This window comes from Corylus avellana, chromosome ca4, assembly GCF_901000735.1.
Source record: "Corylus avellana chromosome ca4, CavTom2PMs-1.0".
Taxonomy (NCBI): domain Eukaryota; kingdom Viridiplantae; phylum Streptophyta; class Magnoliopsida; order Fagales; family Betulaceae; genus Corylus; species Corylus avellana.
Genome location: NC_081544.1, coordinates 3,014,936 through 3,034,003, shown reverse-complemented (window position 1 = coordinate 3,034,003; position 19,068 = coordinate 3,014,936). Strand labels below are relative to the sequence as shown.

Genomic DNA, 19,068 nt, shown 5'->3' with positions numbered 1-19,068 from the left:
AAAAAAAAAAAAAAAGAAACAAACAAACAAACAAACAAAAGAGAGAGGAGGTTACAAACTTAAAGTGGTGCATTAATTAAGGTCCTTCCTTCTTAGAAAACCCATTTAATATCGACTGAAATAATTTCCTATATCTAAATTACAAACTAACCTCTTGCGTGTGTTTGTGAGGGGGTAAGAGAGAGAGAACAAAGCAGAAAATATGAAGCAAAATAAAACTAAGTAAAATTCGGTTGGAGGAGGAATAACAAATAAAGGAATGGAGAGAATGTGACATACTCCCATTTTGGCTGAATATCCTTATTCCATAATCCCTGCAGGTTTGCCACCTGTGTTCGAGGCCGTGAACATGAAATAAGTAGATATCGACCATACTGGAAAAGAAGCTCCACCAAGGAAGGATCTTCATCAGTTTGAAAAGATTTGACTCTTGCTGCAGTTGAAACCATGTTATCTTCACTTCCCTTAAGATATAAACCAGTTACAGAGCGCGCAAGTTTCTTCAATTCTAGAGACCCATTGGATTTATTGTTCTTCAAGTTTTTCATAAGCTGCAGTGAGACACGATGGAAGAGATTCTGATAGTCATCCAAATGATGTGCATAAAGATCATAGTATGACAAATCTCTCATTGGCTTCAATGCGCTGAGTGACTCTGAAGTAGGATTCCTCTTAGAATCTGAAGGCTTAGTGAATGGTCCATCGAATGAAGATGAAGCGACTAGAAGCAAAACAGCCCAATCTGAACCCTCGACCCTCAACTGCTTGTCATCCAAAATATGTATCACACCTCTGTCATCACTAATCTGTAAATCAAGAACTGCAGAAAACTGAATTCCCTTTGGCTCGTCATTTGCATCCACCGCTGGGGGAATCCTTTTACCAGGACAGCTTCCTTCCATAATAATCTGACTTTTCCCATTAATGTACGAATGATGGTATAACTTGCTATCTAGAGACACTGAGAATGATAGAGATCCTGGTTTGCTTCCAGAAATCTTTGTCACAATCACTTGATTGGGATTGGAAGCAAAGTGTTCCCTTGTAAATTCTACATCACCCACAGAATACTTTACTCTTACTGTTGCAGTATCCAAGTCTAACTCTCTGTGGTAAGTTTCTTCAGCAAATGTAAGATGGGAAGCATCAAATTCCAGCTTTAGGTCACCAAGGAGTTGGTAAACCTGAATCATCACTAAATAATCACTACAATATAATACTTTCTTTATAATTAATTCAAATTCATTAAAAGCGTAGGGGATGCAACCCTAGTACACATGAAGTATACAAGAGAACCCCTAAAGTATAGAAAAAAAAAAGAAAAAAAACTTAAGAACTCTGTATATTCCTTTTAGCCAACAATCACTAGTAAATTACTCGTACAGACCAACACTATGAAGAAGAGCAGCCACACTAAAGGTAAATGAATAACACCTCAGCAGGATTTCCAGTCAACTTGACCGCCTCTGCAGTAGCTTCAGCATATTTACCATCGTCGACAAGTTTTCTGACCTCTGATAGCACCTCTGGAGCACTAGTGTTAGTATAGTTACTAGGCGTCCCGGTCCAGAGTGTGTCCTCTGCAAGAATCTGTATGCTATGAGTTCTCTGCTCATTTGTTTTTCATACATTACACGTATTTCATTTTGCTCCATTTGGTTGCTAATTGAAATTATATGAAAATAAGATAAATAGTTTTGAGCTTCAAAGCTTTAATAATCTAGTCCTTGAAAACACTTCCAAGCAACTGCGCTTGACATCAGTTCAGCCTCTACAACATGAAGCATAAAACTGATCATTTTATTAATCAGAAGATTATCTGAAAGATGAAATCTGTGTACTTATCTAATAATGCAAAATCTGCAAAATGGCAAACTTGACAGAAATTAAGCAGTCGATTGTTAAATTACCATTATGATACCATGATAAATTACTCATTGTCTCTAAAGTTTATGTTGATAAAAAAAAAATGATGAATTTTACTTAAACAATACTCTTAACACCCATTGAAACAATTGATATCATAATCAATAAATAAAACTAATCAGAAACCTAGAAGTAGAAGATAACGCAGCACTTTTCTAATTGAATAGGAAAACACCATAAGAAACAAAATCAGCCCCAAAAGGCCACATTCATATGGTAATCATTTCAAGAACACACAATATCAGTGAAAAATAATAATAATAATAATAATAATAATAATAATAATAAATTCACAATAAAATCACCAACTAATTAAGCCTAATCAACAAAATCCAGGACTACTTACTTAAACCATACAACTTTTTTTTTTTTTTTTTTTTTTTTTTTTTTTTAAATTCGTTTAAATTCCAAGCAAAAGAGGTTTTGGTTATACCGTTGAGCTGGAGAGTCTCCGATACGACGCCGCCCCAGACCATGGCTCCGAGCCGACCGTTGCCGATGGGGAGCGCATCGGTCCAGTGCTTGGCGGGCTCAGTGAACGTGATCTTCAGAGGCTGAGGAGTAGAGCTCTCGGCCTCCATCGAACTTGGGTTCCACTGGTCCTTCTCTGTGGGCTGTCGCACGTAAACCCACCCTCCATCTTCCATAACTGAAACTAACTGAATTTCCGGTGGCAACAACAACGCAAGAAGGCTCGCTTAGTCGCTTTGCAGAGTGATGATGATTGATGAAGGTAAAGAAAGCCACGTGGATTATCCTTTTGCTTTGGATAAAAAAGTATGCTTTTCACTTTTGTCTAGCTTTTAGCTTGCAAATTTTTTTTTTTTTTTTTTTTTTTGGGAAAACTATATTTCCAAGTTTGGGCGATTTGGAATTCGACCTCCAAAGTTTTAATTTTAACAATCCATCCCTTAAAGTTTCAAATTTTTGCAATTTGACCAATTGTATTCAAAACTTTTCATATTGCCCATAATTTTTTATAACAAATTAAAAAACAAATTGGGGTGGCTACGTTTATCTGGCGATTTTGGCACCTTCCAAATTTGTTCTTTTTTTTTTTTTAATTTTTTTATAAAAATAAAATTAGGGGCAACATGAGAATTTTGGAATAATATTAGTCGAATTGCAAAAAATTTGAAACTTTGGGAGGGTGGATTGCCAAAATTAAAACTTTAAAAGTCGAATATCGCCCCAAACTTTGAGGGATAAAGTGTAATTTTTCATTTTTTTTATTTAAACTTTTGGAATAAATGTAAATTTATAGTATAGATTTTAAGTTTTAGGCCTTAATTATTAATAATAAAATAAGTTGGTGTCAATCAACAAGATTAGGAGGATATTCAAATTTGGGTTAGCAAAATTTAGTTAAAGGCTTAAAGCATCATGTTTTTCTATTTTAGCGAGTCATTTTTTTAAAGCATCTACTTCTCAGCTCTCTACTTTAGCTACCCAATTTTGCTATTTTATTTAAAATACTTTTTCTTTACTTTCACTATTCCAAAAGAGGAGAGAGGATTGGATTTATTTATTTATTTATTTTTTATTTTTTTTCCTGTATTGCTGAGCTACATTGTTCAGCAAATTCACTGAGCACCGTAAGAGCTATCCAAATTTATTTTTCTTTAGTTAAAATGAGTAGCTAGATAGGGCTACTCTTTTGCCCATTTTTTATAATCCTGGATTAGCCCAATGAGAAGAATCTAAACTTTATTGTGAATATAAAGTGCATATTATTTCGTAAAATTGGAGATTAGTGCTCTAATATATGTTGTAATGTGACAAAAAAGTACTAAATTTTTCAGAAGCTCTAGCTTTGTATAATGCTTGTTAACTAATCTTTTTCTTATCCCTTAAGAGCAGGGGCGTGACAAATGTTGTGAAGACTTGGATCAGCAAATAAAACTTAAGAAGGCAAATATCACTCAGAAAGAAGTAATAATTGAAGAATGAAACATAGAAAATGTTTGCATGAAATTGTTATTAACAATAAATAAATGATACCATGGAAGATTCTCTTGCTTGACCAATCAAATTAAATCCAGACCAAAAACTTGGTTAAGAAAGACAGACAAAGGAATTCATAAGATCAATATGATCTTAGCAATCAAGAAAAAGCCTCTCTTGCTTCTCAGAGAGAGAACGTCTTCACGCATTTTAACTGCCGATTGAACGTGTAAACCTGGCCGGATGATATACTTGCCACAACCGTAGTTCCTTGATAATGTAATCTTGTAAGAGAATTCTGGTCCTTGGACCAAAGGCCGACTTCATGAAGGTCTCCTTCCTTCCAGCAGATGTTTACCGTCATCCCACCGCGTGCCTTCAATCCTTTCACACAACCGCTCGCCCATTTATCCCGGGGAAGAGCAGGAAGTAGGTATAGATCCTTTACCGTGCTCTGGACAAGCATTTCTGCAACTGCTGCTGAAAAACTGTAACGAAAAAAGATTTACAGAATAATCAAATCATGAATAATATTCTTACTTCAAAGACAGCTTTAGTTAAACTGATATCTACTTCAAGTGCATGCAAATCAAGGGTGTCACTTAAGAAAAACTTTAATCACAATCTCACAATTACTGCTATGATGATTTTTAACGCTCGGAGTTGGAATCAGATACTTTAACAACGTGAAAAGCGAAGTTACAATGTACGGCAGCAATTTTGACTTGGATATTCGTGTTCAGCCCCAAAATTCTTCACAATGAGACTGCTTAATTTGGTGAAAATTTGGGACATGATCCAGAAATTTATGTAAATGTGTGATGGGGCTGCCTTAAATGATAAATGCATACAGATTAACAATCACACTTGCTCAAATCAAAGCTTCTTATTTATCAGTTCAGAGAGAGAGGGAGAGATGGATAAGTGAACTTTAATATGACAGTCTGCAAAAGATACTTGTGGGAAAGCCTCATGTCTCAATAAGCGAATGTTTTTGTCGATGAGGATGACAAGAAAATTTACAGCATCAGAACTCCTACTTCCAAATTCATTCGCAAAAGTGCAACAATAAAAATGAAATAAACTGTTGTTGTCAGGGGAATGGAATTTGTCAGGGGTAAGTGATCATAGATAATGAATGTTACTTAACACAAACAAATATTACTAACATACAGATAATATATTGTGGCTTACCCAAAGTTAGCATCAATCTGGAAAGGGGGGTGTGCTGTGAACAAGTTACTATATACTCCTCCTTCAAAGTCACTTTCATGGTCTGGATCTACCAAGTTAATCAAATGCTTGACCATCCGGTATGCGTGCTCACTGTTGTGAAGACGAGCCCACAATGCAATTTTCCATGTAGTTGACCATCCCGGACCATCCTCTCCTGTTTCAAGTTAAGAGAAAATAAATGATAGCTCTATGAACTTACTGTTAAAGTAATATCATATTTAATGAAGTTCAAAACCAACTACATTTCATATTCTAACATATAACAAACCGAAGTAAACAAAAAATGTGAATTGGGTAACTGATAAAAAGAACTCTTGAGAGAGTCGATCTTCCACTTTGGCCGATCAGTTCACACTAACTGTGGCCTCTGGCAGCTGCTGTCACAATTAGTTGACTACTGCCACAGTCCCACATAATAATATTTGTCATGTGTATATTATATCATATGTACAATAAACAATTATCAAAAAAATTATATCATATGTACATATGATATAAACAATTATATCATATGTACATAATCAAATTAAGTATTGATTTGTTTTACTAATCAAAAAAAAAATATCATATGTACAATAAACAATTATCAAGTATAAACCGAATGCAAAATAAAAAAGTAAAAAAATAAAAAATAAATAAAAAAAGGAAAAAAGGAAAAAAGAATACTCTGGAATCTAAATAGTCAGTTATCACATGCGAACCTCTTTTATAGAGGGTATAATCAGCAGCTTTACATAAGTCTGGCGTTTTCTCAACACTGATTGTATGCCCTGGAAAGAGGCCAAAAAGGTGTGATAGATGTCGATGATGCACATCCGGGTCCTGAAAATCTTGTGCCTGCCATAGAACAGAGAGAATTTATTAGTTCATAATGAATTCCAGTTCATAGAAGAACTTCATTAGAAATACTAGAACATAACACCTTATACAAAAGACTGAGAAATTAAATTCAAGATGCATGCGTACCCATTCCATAATGGAACCATCTCTAGCAATTTTTGTAGGTGGTAGCCTAGGTTGAGCCTCAAGGACTTTTTTAACAAGAGGATCCCCAGTTTTTCCCAAAACCTGATTGCCAGAGAATTATTTGTAATAGAGTTTAACGAGATTGAAGATTAGGATTGATTTCACCAGCATATAAGAGCTTCACCTCAGCTGCAGAAACAATTGCGGAGAAAACTTCTTTTATGATTGCGATGTCCATGGTTGATGAGTAGCTCACACTGGCAGGCTTACCATCTGGAGCAATAAACATGTGCTCCGGAGAGGTTGATGGGTTGGTTTCTAAATATCCTCCATGGCCTTCAATCAACCAATCCAACAAAAATGATGCACATCCTTCCAACAAAGGATATGCCTTATTTTTTAGAAAATCCTAAATATGCAGAAATTATTAGCGATTATATATATACTAGATATTTTCAGTTATAAATTATCACCAACATAGAGAAAATGTCATATGAATCTAGGTAGAAAACTGACATTTCAATTTTACCAATATTTCAAGTCCCTGAATCCTCATTTTCTGAACTAGTTTAACCTCAAAACAACAGATACTAAGTCAGCCAGCTTCAATTACGAAACAACAAATAATCAAATTTTCAATCAAACCAAAGGCTGCACCAAATACATAGAACGTATATAAGAGAAACACATAACTAAAAAAATGAACAAAAGCCAGGAAACTAAAAACATGGAAACAATCGTAGGTAGCCATCCAATGAAAAAGGGGATTCAAGAAGAAGGCTTTAACTCCGCTACCGTCCTTTCTCTATCTTTAAAGTTTCGGTCATTTATTCCCCTCCAAATCCACCACATCAAGAAGAGTGGAATCATCTTCCAAACAGCTTCACTTTGAGGGCTATCAAACTTCCCTCTCCAACAAGCAAAGAGATCCCTCACTCAACAATGCACGTCCCACGCTATGCCAAACAATCCGAAGAGATAGTTCCATAATGCACTAACTAACTCGCAATGGAGTAAAAGATGGTTAACGGTTTCTCCATTCTTCTTACACAAACAGCACCAATCAACCACAATGATATGCTGCTTAAGGCTTCCTTAAGTTGTTCAAAGTAAGGATCTTACCCAATCCAGCCGGCCAAGCGAAGAAAGCCATTCTCATAGGAGTCTCGCTCCACCAATGGCTGTCAATAAAGCCACAACTGCTCCTCATAACCCTCACATAAAAGCTACATAGCACAATAGATCTCCCTCACCCTTTGCAGAACCTAGTCGGACTACTCTAGCCTTGTGCAAATATTTTTTCCAAACACAGCAGGGGGCAGCACTTCAGAGGAGTGCAGACCATAGCCTCGTACATATTGAAAAGATCCACATCCAAACGTGGCCACAGGGCACTAACAAGCTGATTATTCCCTACTGCACAACCCAGCTCCATCCCAACCAACGTAGGCAGAGAATTCCCAACCCCTTTGTCAATTATAACACCAACCTCCCTCAAATACCCAGAAGAAGAGCAAGGTGAATAAGGAGAAAGGTCCGATGAAGAGGTTAAATTCCCCCCTTTAACACTAACTCCCTCTTGGCGGACCTAGGATCTGCTTCAACATCAACATGGCTTGATTGACTAACAAGACCAACAGGCCCCGAGTCAAAAGAAGCATCACCCAAACTATCTACCTTACTCACTACATTAGCCGCAACTATGAGAAATGCGTCACCACCAATTACACCACTACCAAAGATCCCATTCTTGGAAGCTACCATCTTTGTTTCCTCATTGGCAGTGTCTGAAGGTAGAGAAAGAGGAAGCAGCTGCGAAATGGAATCCGGGTGTTACACTAAGATGCTGAGTTACTGGAGATATCCCTCTCTTGGACTACGACCCCCAAAACAAACTGGCCAGAGCTGAACAAAGAGACTAAAGACTTGCCAACAGGTTCTGAGGAGCTTGCGGTGCTCCCCTCCATGGGCAGAGGCAACTGCAAGCCAATACACTGATCTAAGGGCATTGCAATTTGCAACGATTGTCCATCGAAACAAACCCCAGCTAACCCACCACCAGATGACAATTGGAGAAGTTGCAGAACAGACCACAACTCAATGGCAAAGGACCTTCAACCTTTACCACCTCTTCCTTCTGGCACAAGAATGCGTCCACTCCTTCTGCCTCCTCCTGTCTCCTCCATACTCCACCACAAAGCAAGAAGAGCTGAGATTCCAACTTTGAGCATCTCTAGAACTCCAAACCCTCCTCTAGAATCAAACCCTTTACAGTGGTCAACAACCATGAGACAAGCTTTACCCAGGCAAATGGATCGAACACAACCCCCACCCCTTTCGAAAATCCACAACGTTGACGACTTGCCCTCCACCACCAACTCAAAAGACTTGGATTCAATGACACACCACCTCGAGATTCCCATAACAGCAAAGAAAAGCCTGCATGCGCTAAAATGTGCCTACGGGAGAGAGAGAGAGAAGAACAGTGTCTAGTTTCTTTTGACACTAAGCTAGTTAAGATTGGCTTTTGCATCTTAACTAGTGGTGAAGGCCTTGGTCTTGAGGTATCATTCCCTACAAGGTCCAAGGTTCAATACTTCATGGGTGCAAACAATCCTTTGGGGCCACACCGCCTTGTAAGAAGCCAGCGATTTAACCAGTTCCGTGTAAGAAAACTTTCGAGGGTATGATGCACGGGACCGGGGTTTACTCTATAGGGGTGGGTCCGAAGGACCTGCCTTGGAGAGGTTCCCCGACATAAAAAAATAAAAAAAATAAAAAAGATTGGCTTTTGCATCTATTATCATGATTCACATGAATTGAGGGTTGAATTAGTCTCTACTTGCCTTTCTAGTTCATATTATTTCTATACAAATTATTTTTTCTGAAAAAGTGCATCACCTTGTTTAAATGTTGCTAAAATGTGCTTTAGCTCCAATGTCCAATGATTAAGAGTGCAGTAAAAAGAGATTCAACAGCCATACATACATTCTATTCCGTTGCAGCAACACACCCCTCCACTTCAACAATTACTAAAATGTTAGAATTGATTACCAAAGGACTTTGCTTAGTGGACAGATATACTTCGACAGGTCTGGACATCAGGACATGTTCGTTTCTACAATATTTCAAATGCTATAAGACTTGGATGGCCTCTGCTAATTCAAAAGTTGTGCGGGGAGCTGTTGTATAGTGTTCTCTCTCCTAATGAACAAACAGCATGCCTATACTAGCAATAAACAAGTTATGGATAAAGCAAGAACTTTTTTTCTCTCTCATAGGATAAAGCAGGAACTTACTTTGTCCATTTTATAAGTATAATGTTCCCACAGATGGGTACAAAGCCATGCTCCTCCCATTGGCCATAAAGCCCACACAGCCAGTCCTCGATCTGGTGATGTTTTTGCCCATATGTCAGAGACTTGATGGAGAACCCAACCACTTGCTTCATAATTCACCTGCAATATTCAGTGAATATATAAGAAAAGATACGCTTAAGACTATGTAGAAAAGAAAGAATAATAAATTGTCTTAGTGAACGCAAAGATCATGGAGGCCACCAAGGGGTTAGGTTGCTACAGGTCTTGCTGGTTTTAAGTCTATCAATACTTCATGGAATGAGGTATGTACGCCACCAGTCACATTAGCATGATACAGAGAATAATAAAATCAAATTGCATCAGAAACTAAAGAGTCCCTTCTACAGGGTCATCCTATAGGCAGTGCACTATCCATACATAATCAAATTTAAGGCTCTCATATTATTTCAATAATTTATCTAAAGGCTCACTACTGCAACTTAGCATGCTACTTATCCCTGTATCTTTCAATAATGGTTCTTAATAGAACAGTATTTGTTAGACTTAGGGTGAATGTCATCCATTTGAAGTTGCATGAAAAAAAAAATTGATACCTTGAACAAAACATATAGATAGATAATATAAACAGGTCAAAGGACTGTACACTAGAAAGAGAAAATTCTTACTTTTGCAGTTTTGCTCCCATTGACTGACAAAGAGGAAATGTAATCAAACAAGGGTTCCTGGCACTCACTAAGGTTGCAAGGAAGGGAAGGCCAATAGTTCATTTGAAGATTAATGTTCGGGTGTTGAGCGCCACTGAATAGAAAAGGAAGGGATGAAATAAGTAACTATTCAAACAAAATCATTATGCAAATAGCCACATGAATGGTAAGGTACCACGTGCTATGTTTTATACTATCATTGAAAGGGAGCAGTTTAGCCATGCCATGCATCTAATTTATGTATATAAAAAAATAATTAAGATATAAAAAGTGTAGAGAGGGAAGGGGTAATATTCCTAGAACGTACATTTTTATCTAAATATCTTTCAGTCTAGCCTATGTCCCTCTACAAAGTCTAACTTCCTCAATTTCAGGAAAAATAATACACAGAGAGAGAGAGAGAGAGAGAGAGAGGAAAACATACTCCCATGCAGGTTCAATATCCTTGTTCCATATACCCTGCAGGTTTGCCACCTGGGTTCCAGGTCGTGTACAAGAAATAAGTAGATATCGACCATACTGGAATAAAAGCTCCACCAAGGAAGGATCTTCATCAGTTTGAAAAGATTTTACCCTCTCTGCAGTTGAAATGGAACCATCTTCACTTTCCTTGAAATTTGAATTAGTTACAGAAGACATTACTTTCTTCGTCTTCAAAAAGTTATTTCCTAAAAGGCTCTTGGTGCTTTTTGAAAGCTGCAATGAGACACGATGGAAGAGATTCTGATAGTCATCCAAATGATGCGCATAAAGGTCAGTGTATGACAAATTTTTTATCGACTCCAAGGCCTTGATTGACTCTGAAGTAGGATCCTTCTTAGAATCTGAAGGCTTAGTAAATGGCCCAGCAAATGAAGATGAAGCCACAAGAAGCAACACAGCCCAATCAGAACCTTCCACCCTCAACTTCTTGTCATCCAAAACCTGTATCACCCCCTTGCCATCGCTAATCCGTAAATCAAGAATTGCGGAAAACTGAATTCCTTTAGGATTGTCATTTTCATTCACTTTAGGTGGGATCCTTTTTCCAGGACAACTTCCTTCCATTCTTATCTGATTTTTTCCATTTACTTGTGAACTATGATGTAACTTGCTGTCTAAAGACACTGTAAATGACAGGGACCCTGATTTGCTTGAAGAAATCTTTGTCACAATCACTTGATCTGGATTGGAAGCAAAATGTTCCCTCGTAAATTCTACATCACCCACAGAATATTTTACTCTTACTGTTGCAGTATCCAAGTCCAGCTCTCTGTAGTAAGTTTCTTCAGCATATGTAAGATGCGAATCATCAAATTCAAGTTTGATGTCCCCAAGAAGTTGGTAAACCTTCATCATCATAAAATAATCATTAGGGTGTAAATCCCATAAGTCAATTTTTTTAGGAACATGGAAGCTCGCCTTCTCAAGTATCATCGGTAATAGAAATCTTGCCCTCATACAGGCTCACAAATTGTGCAGAAAGTTTTGGCCAATGTATAAGATGCACACCACGTACACGTAAGGCCACCATCAAGAGATGAGGCACATTAGCGTGACAAAAATTAACTAAAATGCTTAGCCAGAGTGCAAGTCACCAGCATGAGGCACCGTATGATCAGTAAAAGCCAAATGCGGACCTATTATGCAAGCAAGAATAGATCAGGCACTCAGACAGACAAACTATCATGCGTACCAGCAGTGCCTCATGCTAGATAACAGATTAAATAGAACGCAAGACGCACTACTGACTAGCAAGAAAGGTTCAAACGAAATTGCATGGGTTGTTTTACAAGATAGAATAAGCTCGCGAACTCCATAAATCTTGTTGAATATCATATTTACTGAGTAACAAAATGAAGAATAGCAGCATCAAATGTAATGACATTACATACATCTGAAGGTTCTCCTGACAACTTGTCCGCTGCTGCAGTGGCTTCAGCATACTCACCATTATCAACAAGTTTTCTGACCTGTGTTAGTGCCTCTGGAGCATTTGGGTTGGTATAGTTCCCTGGGATCCCAGTCCAGAGTGTGTCCTCTACGTAATAATTGAAATAAAATAGCCATTACTTATTACTACATGCCTGTTGAGTCATTGTATTGAAGAGGAGGTAGATGCATATAATTGTAACATGCTTCATTTGGTTACTGAAATATGTGACAAGAAAATAAATCTCTATCAAGATTTCCAGGCATGTTATTTTCGAGGACCATTTCAAGCGAAAATGATCCACACAGTGATGAATGTTTTATCTTTTAGAAACAATAGCAACATAAACTCAAGTCCCCTCTCTCTTTGCCTCAGGAATATCAGCAACCAAATGCAGAGGTACTTGACAGATAATACATATAAAAACTTGCCGAATATGATTTCTTAAAACAGGTTGAATCAAATAAGTGAACTCAAATTGAAGAACATCACCTAATTACAACCAAAATTCTCAGAGACAAAGTTGAGTGCACCAAGATTCTTGGTAAATCTTTCATTTCAAGCCTAGTCACTCCAAGCATCTCAAGTATCTTGAGTGCCAAATGATTGTAGTATTTCCAACTGTTTGGTTGCTTAGGAAATGTTACAACAAGAACAAGTCACAATGCCAAATCTTCGAGCTTAGAAATAAGGGAATAGAAAAAGAAAAAGAAAATCATATATATATATATATATATATCACTGGAGTTCACTACCAGCATTTCTACCAAATCCGGTAACACTAAACCTCCACATGGGCATCCAAATATAGGAATGCGACAACAAAAATGTAAACAAAAAACCAAATCCTATTTACTAATCAATAAGGAGAACAAGTACATAAACTCAAACCCCTTGATACTAAAAATAGTTAGAAATTCATTAAAAATGGAAAGATGTAGCTAAGCTTTAACAAAATGTTCAACATAAGCAACCCTATTCAATTACTTCCCTTATTTGATCTTGTTCTTTTCCCATTTTTTGGAATAAACAAAACCAACAGCTTTCACAAAACCCAAAATTTTACTATCATAATCCACTTACAAGCACAAGGGAATGTGGCATTGCCTTTATCTTTTTTTTTTAAAAAAAAAAATCTTACCATTAAGCTGGAGAGTTTCTGTTGCCACACCCCCCCAAACCATAGCTCCAAGGCGCCCATTCCCAATAGGAATCGCATCGGTCCAGTGCTTGGCCGGCCCAGAAAACGTAAGCTTCAAAGGCTTAGAACTCTCTGCATCCTCTAAACTCGGACTCCATAGCTCCTTCTCTGCCGGTGGCCGCACCAGAATCCACTCACCATCCTCCATCACCAAAACAACCGAACCCAGAAAAAGTACAAGAAGAAGAAGAAGAAGTTAAAGATGCTTTGTGTGTGCGATGAGCGTGATACAGTAAAGGTGAGGAGTGGTTGGGAAGGCAGAGAAGCATTGGCTTTGAATTTCACATGGCAGGCATGGAGTGAAGACAGTGAAGTAACCGGGTCCACGATACACGGCATTTTCTGTACAAACTTCGCTGATTATGTGCGTGCGAGTTCGTCATAATAACTCACTGCACGCGGCGCGATGTGCTCACGAGCGAACCTAGATTGATTCAGATTCTTGTCTTTTCCTTCCGACCCAACAGAAAAGGCGGTGAATAAAAAAATACCAAAAGTAAATAAATAAATATATATATTTAGAATATTTAGAATATATATATATATATATATATATATATATATATATATGCGCATGGAACAAGAAGTAGAATATTTTATGTGATTGATATCCTTTCATTCCTTAATTGGGTAGCTCATGTGATTTAGTATTGTTTCATTAAATATAAATATATAGAAAATTCCTTTACACTAATTTTGAGGCAGTCTCTAAAACTGTTATGCTTGAAGGTGTGAATAATATTTTTATTTTTAATAATATTATTAAAAACAAATGTAAAAAGCATGTATTACTAAAAAAAAAATGTGTTACTTTTAGACGCCGAGGTCATGTTTTTGTGTGGGTTTGAGAAGCCTAAAAATGCGTTTAACACTCAAGAAGTCTCTTTGAAAAAAAAAAAAAAACAACCAACTAAAGGGGTTGGCCTAAGTGGTGGAGGCCTTGGTTTTGAGGTATCATCCCTTCAAGGTCCAAGGTTCAATACCTCATGGGTGTAAACAATCTTTTGAGGGCACACATCTTTGTGAAAAGCCAGCGATTTAACCAGTTCCGTGTGGAAAAAATTTCGAGGACCAGAGTTTACTCTGCAGGGGTGTGCACTGCCTTGGAGAGGTTCCCAAAAAAAAAAAAAAAAATTGAAAATGCTTTTAAGGGTTTAAAAATGGCTAAAACGCACTTTTGGTAAAAGCTTAAAAATAAAGCTTTTGCCAAAAAATACTTTTTGACTTAAAAGCTCTATTTCTCGAACACAGTCTGAGTCGAAGAAAATTTACGTCCGATATAAATTAAATGTGTTTGGTAATTTAATTATTTCAATAAGACTATTAATGAAATTCTAATTGTAAGTTTTATATCTTGGTGAAAGGAATAATTAAAGTACAATTATGAAAACAGTAGCCAACTCCTCAACTTGTTAATGCTATTGCTTGTTGATTAATCTACCCCTCCTCTATACTATTTACATGGTATATATGAAGGAAAAATAATCTAATCGAAACCTATATCGTCTTAAGGAAGCAAAGCATCTAAAATCCGGATTTGATATGTCCATGTGCCCAATGGAGCAGAAGGTAACATTAATTAAAGAAGTTTGTCATTTTCTTATTGAAAAGGAAATAAAACAGAAAAGATTGCATCCATGGGATTCTCATGTATATAACATCATCATTCGAATTCAATAGGACCCCTTAAAATTAGAAAAAAAATAGGACCCCTTAAACAGTCCCATGTGACCCTGGGGTCCAAAAAATTGTACCATATAAGGCAAGTTGATAAATGATTAATATCAGGTGCTTCCACAACCATTTCCTATTTGCAGGTGTTGCAGATCTCCGCCGACATGTTTATTTCACCGAATTTCTCTTTGTGTGGGTCAGAACTTATCCCAATAAATAATTTTACTATCTTAGAATTTATAATTGATCCCCTTCCCCCTTCTTTTATGTGGACGTGTCAAAAAAAAAAAAAAAAAACTTATAACGAGGTTTCGGACATTGACTCAATTGTTAGAGCTTCTCCACAAGAAATATGCAAAATAATTACTGAAAAAAGTATAAATTTTTAATTTAATTACTCATTTTTTTATACACACCCTAATAAATTATCTATTTAATTGTATATTGATTTCAACAAGCTCAACCCGAAAAGTTGATAGTTGGACATTCTATCTACTTTCTGGTAGTCAAAAGCACTCCTTTCAAATAAGCCAAGGACCAATAGAATTAAAGGCCCACTCTCACAAAGCCCATAAAAAGCCTCTAGGCAACCTTAAAAATGAACGAAAGACTCTCCAAAAAGAGGCTACATTGTCTACCTCAAAAGCAAATGGCAAACAACGGGCAACACCCACTAAGGATCACTTCAAAAGAATCTTAAATAAAAAAGGGTCAGTATAAAAAGGGTCAATATTCTCCCGAGTCCCGGCCGTCGGCACTGGGGACGGTGCCACTCTAATGGTGCTCTTCTTATTTTGTAAGTACTCATTATCCGGTTTCGCGGTGAAAAAACTATATTACTAGCCGATTTTCATGCAACATGTTTATGATATTCAACTTTACAAAACAAGTTCTATATTCAAAACAATTTTATCAGAGAATTGGTTTAATGCAAGCAATTGACTACCATATGCAAATTAATATATTATAGGTACTCAAATTAAAACTAAAACATATTAAAAAAAACTCAAATTTATTTACATTATATATAGAGTTTCTTTTACGGGCTCAATTTACCAGGAATCAAAGGCAAATCAACCTCATCACACCACTCCACACACCTTGTCTCAAAATATGAACTATTCACCTCATTGGGGAAATAACTCACCCAAACCTCCCCTCCTATCCTCCACTTCAACACACTCCCTTCCATCTCTTTGCTCAGCCTCCAACCCACTCCCTCTCCATACTCATCCCCAGCAAAAACCATCCCCCCGGTTTTCGTAAACGGTCTACTCGACCCGTTATACCGGTTTGGAAAATCGTGTCCCGGTTTACCACCACCAGTGACTGGCTTCCACGTGGCGACTTCGAGGCCCGTCACGTTGTCGTGTAAAACAGCATCGAAAACCGCTGCGTTTCCCTCGGCGTCCTGCTCCCACCTCCAATTCTTCGTCCTCGTCCTCGTTGAAGTCCTCGCCGTGGCTTTCACCCTCGGAGCCTTGGGTTTTATGAAACTACCCTTCACGATCTTTTGCACTTCCACTTCTTTCTCCTCGTTGCTCGTGGATCGACCCAAGCTCACTCCGGCCACATACGTCGCCCCGACTTCCGGCCCGACCCAAACCCGAATCCTCGACGGGAAGTGCCTCTCGTCGCCGTAGCCCACGTCATCGCTTTGGCTGAACCCCAACTTTGCCACGTGGAGCCGTATGTTATCGACACGTGCGTTCACATGAAGAAACCCGTCGTAGAATCCAACTGAGTATTCAAGCTGAATAACGGCCTCTAACTGCTGGTGCGCCAGGGCGTATCTTAACACAGAATTATTCAGTTCAATAGTAGGAAACTGAATTCTCGGGCCGTTGGAGCGCGTGAGTTTCATCCCCATCACCGGCGAGTAACCCTTCAACACCCAGAACCCATGGGCCTCCGTAGCATAAGAGAACCCGAGGTTCTGAGCTGGTGTTAACGTTTGTAAGCCCACGCTCATCTCTTTCAAAAGCAACCATTTTGCTGACATGTACCCAAGGGCCCGCATAAAGTACAGCTCAGCATCCACACCCACTGTGACTAAAAACGTTCGCAGAACCGGCACGTCCGTACACGACAAGGCTTCGATGTTTGGAGCTAACAAGGAATGGAAATAGAACGAGCCCACTTCACTCGGCGCGTCGCAAACACACAGCCAAAACAGGCGAGTGAGGAAGACGAGGTTGAAGAAGCTGGAGAGCGACTCAGGCGAGTGAGAGTCCATGATCCACGAAACCGGGTCGGGTTTCAGCTTCTGGAGCTGGGACCTGGGGCACGTGCTATTGCGCACCGTGGGTGAGTCGGATATGATCTCTTGGAGGAGCTGGAGTAACAGTGGGAGGAAGGGTGAGGAGAGAGGACACGTGTCAGAGACCCAGAGGGTCGTTTGGGCCTTGTTAGGGTGCTCAAAGCCCTGTAAGCATACGCTGAAGTTCACCAACGCGTCAGTGTCGGACGCGGAAGTGCGCTCGGCTCTAAGCTGGATCGACCGAGTCGTGCTCTCCTGACTAGATCCGGAACTCGCGAGTTCAATGACGGGTGGAGAGTCAGACTTGTCCCACTCGTCCGAGTTGGGGAGCTCATATATCCATGACCAAACGTCCAACATTGTGTACGTACGTTCTTGCTTAATTTGTTGTTTGGGCGCTAGGAAAATGTGAAGAGATAAGTGTGAAGAAAGATTCATGGGGTTTTAAGGGGAGAATGAGTGATGGGAAGTTTGCCAACTTGGAAGCAATACGAACCACGCATGAAGTAGTGTTCTAAATTTCTAATGCTGGGTGAAGAACTGGTGGTTCTAAGGGCGTGTTTGTGTTAGATTTTAAGTTTGAAGTTTTTGTCTTTGCATTAATGAGTGTCACCTTTCTTTCACTTTCTTGCTTAGATTATTCTTTCTTTCTGTTTCAAGGAAAATGTTTGCATGGATTGGAGCAACTGGGAAGTGGGAACCACGAAAAAGAGTTTATGAAATAAATATATAAAAGCTTTTCATATAGTTTTTGTTGATCAGTTAAACAAAAAAAAAAAAAAAATATATATATATATATATATATATATATATAAAATAGACCCTTAAAAATTAATTTTGCCCCCTCCAACTTTTTTTTTTTTTTTTCTCTAAAATTTTATGAGAAACTAAAAGTTCTGGATCCGCCCCTACCAGAGTAATTAAAAGAAATTGCCTTCTTTTTCTAAGTTTTGTGATGCATTAAAAACAAACTCGAACATAGAGGGTCTTCATTTTCCTTTTATCATCTTTACCACTTATGCCAAAATTCGAGGGCTAAAGAATTTTAAAACTCAAAAGTCAATACATACAAAAATCCATAAATTAATAGAAAATAAACAATTAATTCTCGTGAAAGCTGTAATGTTGACGTTGTAGGGTTTTAGAGCTGCATATCAATTGCTAAATACGTGTATTGACAAGTGCCACAAAGGAAGTTTCTGATTTCTTTAGGAAGTCCATTGATTCACTGAACATGGCAGGAGTTGGTTCATGCAATTAATGTCACAATTAGAGTTGAGAATGAAACTATCCTACACGCGCTTAAATTCTGACCAAGTATAAAGGGAATAATATCTTAACTGTCCAAAGAAATTCAAACCTTAGACTTGATCATCAAGATACTTAGACATGCAAGAAAATGATAGGATCATGATGAAGGAAATTGAATGAAATAGAATATAAATTATTTAAAATGATGTTTTTGTTAGGGTACTGAAAATTCACAAGGGCATAGAGAAATATCTGTCTGTCTTATTCTTCGTCAAGAGTTGTATTATTTGTCTTCTATAATTTTCATAGAGGTTATCATCACTTTCTATAGAGATGATTTTGATGTGGAGATGACTACATTTATTATGGTATGATCATCCCTTACATCACCACACGATCCCCTCCATTTACTTGAAATGAAAAATATCTATTACGCTCCAGATTAAATTTTACAAATATAATAATATATATATGTTATCGTATGATGAATATGTCATATAATAAAACAAAATATTAACTGTAAAATGAATCATCTCTCCTTCGTGATAAGAGTTGTCGAGTTGACAAAATGTTGAAGCCACAAGGCAACACCATGAGTGTCAACCGGCCCATGGGCTGCGTAACGTGTAATTGGGCGGGCAAAAAGAAATCCACGGTTCCGAACCCTTGTTTCC

General features: G+C 37.9%; 3 protein-coding genes across 7 annotated transcripts in view; all 3 read right to left on the bottom strand.

Moving 5' to 3' along the window:
* Window positions 1-2,667, bottom strand: part of LOC132179638 (alpha-L-fucosidase 2-like) — a 7,884-nt gene extending 5,217 nt beyond the window's left edge. For 3 of the 5 annotated variants that reach the window (XM_059592384.1, XM_059592383.1, XM_059592385.1), the window contains exons 1-3: window positions 2,360-2,667; window positions 1,435-1,580; window positions 280-1,184 (exon numbers count right to left, since the gene is read on the bottom strand). In XM_059592384.1, the coding sequence (XP_059448367.1) occupies window positions 280-1,184; window positions 1,435-1,580; window positions 2,360-2,573 (1,265 nt within the window). In that variant the 5' untranslated portion in view covers window positions 2,574-2,667. Of the gene's footprint in view, window positions 1-279; window positions 1,185-1,434; window positions 1,591-2,359 lie in introns of all 5 variants that reach the window. The other 2 variants (XM_059592386.1, XM_059592387.1) reach the window with 2 other exon arrangements.
* A 1,190-nt stretch (window positions 2,668-3,857) lies between these two features.
* On the bottom strand, window positions 3,858-13,570 carry LOC132179637 (alpha-L-fucosidase 2-like). The gene is made up of 10 exons (XM_059592382.1): window positions 13,150-13,570; window positions 11,971-12,116; window positions 10,521-11,425; window positions 10,058-10,190; window positions 9,372-9,530; window positions 6,257-6,481; window positions 6,073-6,174; window positions 5,808-5,943; window positions 5,065-5,260; window positions 3,858-4,358 (listed from the first exon to the last, which is right to left on the bottom strand). The coding sequence occupies exons 1-10, from the start codon at window positions 13,355-13,357 to the stop codon at window positions 4,055-4,057; spliced, it is 2,514 nt and encodes an 837-aa protein (XP_059448365.1). The 5' UTR covers window positions 13,358-13,570; the 3' UTR covers window positions 3,858-4,054.
* A 2,273-nt stretch (window positions 13,571-15,843) lies between these two features.
* Window positions 15,844-17,827, bottom strand: LOC132178818 (uncharacterized). The gene has a single exon (XM_059591374.1). The coding sequence runs from the start codon at window positions 17,579-17,581 to the stop codon at window positions 15,923-15,925; it is 1,659 nt and encodes a 552-aa protein (XP_059447357.1). The 5' UTR covers window positions 17,582-17,827; the 3' UTR covers window positions 15,844-15,922.
* Window positions 17,828-19,068: the final 1,241 nt, after the last annotated feature.